General features: G+C 52.6%; 1 protein-coding gene across 4 annotated transcripts in view; it reads left to right on the top strand.

Annotated features, from left to right (window-relative positions):
* TK2 (thymidine kinase 2) overlaps nt 1-5,043 on the top strand; it is a 37,845-nt gene that overhangs the window by 9,647 nt on the left and 23,155 nt on the right. The window contains exons 1-2 of one of the 4 annotated variants that reach the window (XR_198886.3): nt 1,935-2,130; nt 2,982-3,019. Coding sequence is in view for 2 of the 4 variants with exons in the window: in XM_013052175.2 (XP_012907629.1) it covers nt 2,016-2,130; nt 2,982-3,019 (153 nt within the window). In the remaining 2 variants the exon portion in view is untranslated. Of the gene's footprint in view, nt 1-1,934; nt 2,131-2,981; nt 3,020-5,043 lie in introns of those variants that run through there. The other 3 variants (XM_013052175.2, XM_013052174.2, XM_045076140.1) reach the window with 3 other exon arrangements.

The raw sequence follows: 5,043 nt of genomic DNA, 5'->3' as shown, positions 1-5,043 counted from the left end.
GCAGGTCACTACCCCCCCCAGCGTGCTCGTGCGCATGCGCCTCACGGGGTGGGCGGCAGGCCTCTCTGACTTTGCTGCCTTATGGGGTTCGCCTGCTGCATTTCTGTGGACGTAGCGGGGTTGTGGGGTTGGGGGGCGGGGATGCGCCTTACAGGCAGGCGGACCTTTCCTAGTGCTGCCCTGCTCTGCTCCGCCAGGTACAAACAACTGCTCTCCAGCTCTAGGTAAGGGCTTTCCAGTCAGGTAGTGCTTCAGGAGAGCGAGCGGTGCAGGGAGGGATTGGGGGTGTTCAGGAATGGCTGCAGAATTACCCTGGACTATGAGCATCTCAAATACCAACTCCCTAGAGAAGCTTTCCCGTGGTCACCCCGTCTAGAGCAGCCACCATCACCCTCTTCACAACACTTATCAGTAGCCAATATATTTTACTATAAATTGCACAAAAGCCGGGACCTGCCAGTGTATACTCCTCTCCCTGCCGGGTTCCCAGGGTCTGGCACATAGTAGATTTAAAATATGTGCTGTCTGAATCAACGGCCTGGGCCTTATTCCCTGCCGTTGCCCCCAGGATATCACAGTCTGAACTAACAGCCTCATCCCAAATCAGAAAAACGTTGAACTTAATCTTGAAGTTTATGGGGGGCGTGTTTATGGCGGATAATACAGGGCCGCTGGCAGATAATATAGAAAGCTCCAGATGGGGTGTGGCTTTCTGGTAGCAGATCCAGAGACTGAGCCCTCTTGCAAATGACTTCCTCTTCTCTGTCCTAGAGGAGACTGGTAGCGCCTTATACTCCTGAAAGAGGAAGGAAGCCCCTCCACCCAAGCTGTAGAATGGGCATGCCCACACCGTTCTTACTGCAGCTTTTTAGGTTTCAGGGCCTGGGCCTGTTGAATTATATATACCATAATATACCCCATTTACCTCACTTCTGGGCTGAATTTTTGCTACCTGACTAAGATGAGATTTGCAGGCTTCCTTCCCACCCCCAGTTGTCTGTTCAGATGGAATATTGGTTGCACCTTTGTTAAAAGATAAACTGAGATGTATTAAACATCTTAAGAGTTTGGGCAAAAATTGATTTGAGATGGGCAGCATCCAGTCTAGCAGATAGAAAGGAGCTCCAAGAGAGCTATACAAAATGAAAACCTTTTATAGTCAAAAGGAAGCAGGAACAAGGAAATAACACTGGCAAAGAAGCTGGGTGTTTGTTGCAAGGTTACTTTGCTTTAGGTGTTGGCCAAAGTCTATAAAGCAGAAGATAACCTAACTAGTATTGATCACCTAGGCTATTCCTTATGGACTGGCCTAATGTTCCATTTCAGAAGAGTAAAAATGATTAAGTCTTGGTTTGGTGAAGTGGGGTTTAGCATAAGCAACTCCATTTTGGGCCCTTGTGGTTTTTTTCTGTGGTTTTGTTTTGTTTCGTTGTTGCTGTTGTAACACTTTCTTGAGGCATCTAGTACATTTATAGTCTAGACCCTGGTTATGTTCAAGTGCAGAGGAAAGAGTGCAGGCTGTGAGGCAAGATAGATGGCTTGAATTCCAGCTTCACCCCTTAATGAATGCTAAAAAAGTCACCTAAATTTCCGAGGATCAGCTCAGTGAGGATTATGGGAGTGACTATATCCACTTGCAGGACTGTTGGGAGGAATAAATGACACCCTAAGTGCGTGTCAGGTGTCTGGATACAACACGTGCTCAATTAAGTAATCTCCAATAATTAATTCACCAACCAGTTGAGGGTATTGTTGGCCACCCATCCCCCAAGCCTTGCCAAGTCGGGGTTCATTCCGCCAGCGTCCCGTTAACGGGAAGATTTCTTGGCTGCAACCTGCTCAGGTCCTGCCTTGAATTGTCCCTCACGGAGAGCGGGTGAAAAGCGACCGGGTCTCTTTAAGAGCCCGGTCCCAGCAGGCGCCCCGGCGACCAGCGTGGCGGTGGAGGCGGCGCGCTGCGCTGGCGCAGACTCGCGCAGGGAGGAAGCCGCGCCGTCGGGTCCCGCCGCCGGGATATGCTGCTGCGGCCGCTGCGGAGCTGGGCAGCCCGGGCGCTGCGGCGCGAGGGGCCTGGGAGCCTCGCCCCCGGCCAGGGGACGTGGGGGGCGCAGCACCGAGCCTGGCTTCGCGGTAATGCGTCTCTCTGTTCCATCTTTGGCGGCCCGTCTCTGGCGCTCCGTGGCCGCGGGTTTCACTCCCCGACCTCCATTCCGCCTGAACCCGAAGCTACTCCTAGGCGCTGGGATTTTGTCCCGGCGGCTGCCGGATGGTGGAGGGGCGAGGACAGTCATCGCCAGCGGGCCGCGAGCGGGTGGGGCCGTGGAGATCCCTCTAGAGAGGAGTAAGACCCTCCCACCCCTGTTCGCGGGGGCTGCTCCTGTCCCGGGCCTGTTCCAGGTCCGCTTCTCGTGGCCTTGGGGGAGACAGAGGCCGGGAGATGCAGCTAACCAGTCCCCAGCGCGGGGTGGGTGCTTTAGTCCTCAAAGCCTTCCTGCTCCCACTGGGAGTGAAGACTTCCCAGTTCGGAAACGGGAACCGCCAGCAGAATAGCTATGTTACAGGTTCTTTGGCCTCGGGCTGTTGGGTGGCACCTCAGAACCACCTGTGTGGTGGGTGGGCCGAAACCCATGCCCGCTGCCCCCAGTGGAGGGCCCCCTTGCTGCCCTCATCTGTGAGGATCATAATATGAAATGTGTGGAAAATGGAAAGTGTAATACACCAAGTGAAAAAGAGCCGAGCACAGGTGGGGCCCAGAGGTGCCAGCTGGACCCAGGCAGCAGCTGCACAGTGTCATGTGGAGGTAGACAGCAGTGGCGGGTCTGCCTCCACCCACCCGCGGAGGGTCTCCATTGTCATTGGAAGACATTTTTAGGCCAGGGAGTAAGTGTAAACATTACTGTTTTTGTGGTGGTTTCCAAAATTAAGAGGAAGAGTGAATTACTTAAAACTGACCTTAAAATTTGATTTTGTTTCTTTTGTAGATAAAGATAGAGAAAACAAAAAAGAGAAAAAATCAGTGGTAAGTCTTTTATATGCACTCCCCAGTGTAGTGTGTGTGTATAATAAAGTGGGAAGATTATATATTCTGAGAGAGAAGGGGAGAGCTGAGGGCAGTGAAGGAATGTGTGCACATAGTAAAAGACAAAAATATGAGGATTTCCAGGGATGAGGAAGTCTTGTCTCCACCGCTGGACCTCAGACCCCCTGCCCAGAGGCCGCCTGTTCGCAGGTGCTGGTATGTCCTTATCAAGAGTCTGCACAGTTGGGAGCATACATGTATTCAAAGCCTTTAGGTGGGTTTGGACTGTCAGCTTGATGAATTATTACAAAAGGATTTGAAAAATGCTCCTCTGTGTGGGGAAGGTTGGTTTTGCCCTGGGTTAATGGGTGGCTGCCTGGCTTTGAGTCAAGGTCTGCTCGCTGCCGCCCCCTGCCGTCCAGTGTTGAGACTAGTGGGTGGGTGGGGGTATCAGAGAGAATCCATGGGAGTCCACAGACAGGGCTTCAGCCGGTGTAGTGACTTTGAGATGCCAGCTGTGGAGTGGGCCTGGGGCTGGTGTGAGGTTGAAGGTTAAAGAGGGCCAAACTAGACATGTTCATGGGGATGCTGGAGGCGTTAGCTGGCTGCGGTGGGGAACAACATTTTGGTCACCGTCAGTCCAGAGGCTCAGTTCCTTGAGGAAGCTAGAAGTTGGTAGCTTCTGTGGCTTGGAAGGGAGTGGTTTGTTGGCTGGTGACAGGAATACCTTGGCTGAGATCTGCAGAGGGCAGAAAGGGTGGGCAAGTCCTTGGGGTATTTGGAGGAGATGGAGAGGGCCTGGGAAGGAGTCAAGTCACACAGAGAGCATTGGTGATTGAAACACTTGAGCTTTATGGAAGTGTGTTGAAATGAGAGGTGGAGTGGGTTCTAAAGGTGGGTACTGCAGAAGGAGGGGTATTATTGCACTGGCTGGGAATTGATGCACTGCTGTGCTAATTATCAAGCTAGCACTTATGTGAGCCAGGCCTGTCCTGGGTGCTTTCAGACACATAGTAGGTCCATCAGAAGTGGTATGGAGTGTGCACTTAGGCCCAAGGCTACTCTTAAGCATTCAAATCTAATGAGTTCTTGGGGACCAAATAGCCCCTGTTATTAGTGAGTCCCTATTCTAATGGGAGAGAGGGCAATAAATAGGACCATGGTGGACCCAGAACAGCAGTGAATCTGGGGGCTGTTGAGTAGAGGACAGGGCCTCCAGAGGACAGTGACTAAGGGGAGCCTTGGGGAGCTTTGGAGCCTCCTGGGAGATGAAGGAAAAGGGGAGGCAGGAGTGTTGGAGCAGAGGGAGTGCAAATGTGGGTCGGAAGGAGGAGAACCTGCAGGCCTGAGGATTGGGCCGGTCCCCAGAGAGCTGGTGAGGAGGGGCTGGAGATAGGTCCGGAATCCTAGAGCCACTGAAAGACTTGACTGGATGTGATCTGGTTTGCCTCTCGGGAAGAGATGGTGGTGGACTGTGGGTGGGGTTGAGGGGCACTGGTGGGCCAGACTGGAAGGCACAGAGGCCATTGGGGAGGCTGCTCCAGCCACATGGGGGTAGAGGCCTTAACTGGGGACCAGGAGGACAAGCCAGGTTCTGCAGATGAGTGGGAGATAGGGCCTGGAGCAGTTGCTGAGTTGCTGGGTGAGGGCCAGAGACACCCGGGGTGTTGAGGGGTGAATGGTGCAACCTTCCCTGAGGACTGGAACAGGAAGAGGAGCCGTATATGGGGGTTGGGAGGTGACAAATTGAGGTACCCAGAGGACGACACACAAGACAGGATGGTTAGGGAATGTCTGTGCGGAGGGAAGTCAGTCACCACCGTGGAATAGGTACAGGAACTTCTAGAAGAAGGTCTTATCTAAACAACGTTTTCCTACAGTGAACAGGAAGGAGACAAAGTCTATGCAGAACAGTGTTAGGTTGAGCTCTTCTTCATTTTTGAGGAAGACAAAAAGTTGTTTCCTTTAAAGAGCAGCAACATAACATCAAATCCTTTAGGGCCCTGATAGGATCTGCCTTTTTG

The sequence above is a fragment of the Mustela putorius genome, unplaced genomic scaffold, assembly GCF_011764305.1.
Source record: "Mustela putorius furo isolate JIRA1106 unplaced genomic scaffold, ASM1176430v1.1 tig00000174_pilon_pilon_pilon, whole genome shotgun sequence".
NCBI classification, from domain to species: Eukaryota; Metazoa; Chordata; class Mammalia; order Carnivora; family Mustelidae; genus Mustela; species Mustela putorius.
Note: the sequence above shows the minus strand (reverse complement) of the source record. Positions and strands in the feature narration are given on the sequence as shown.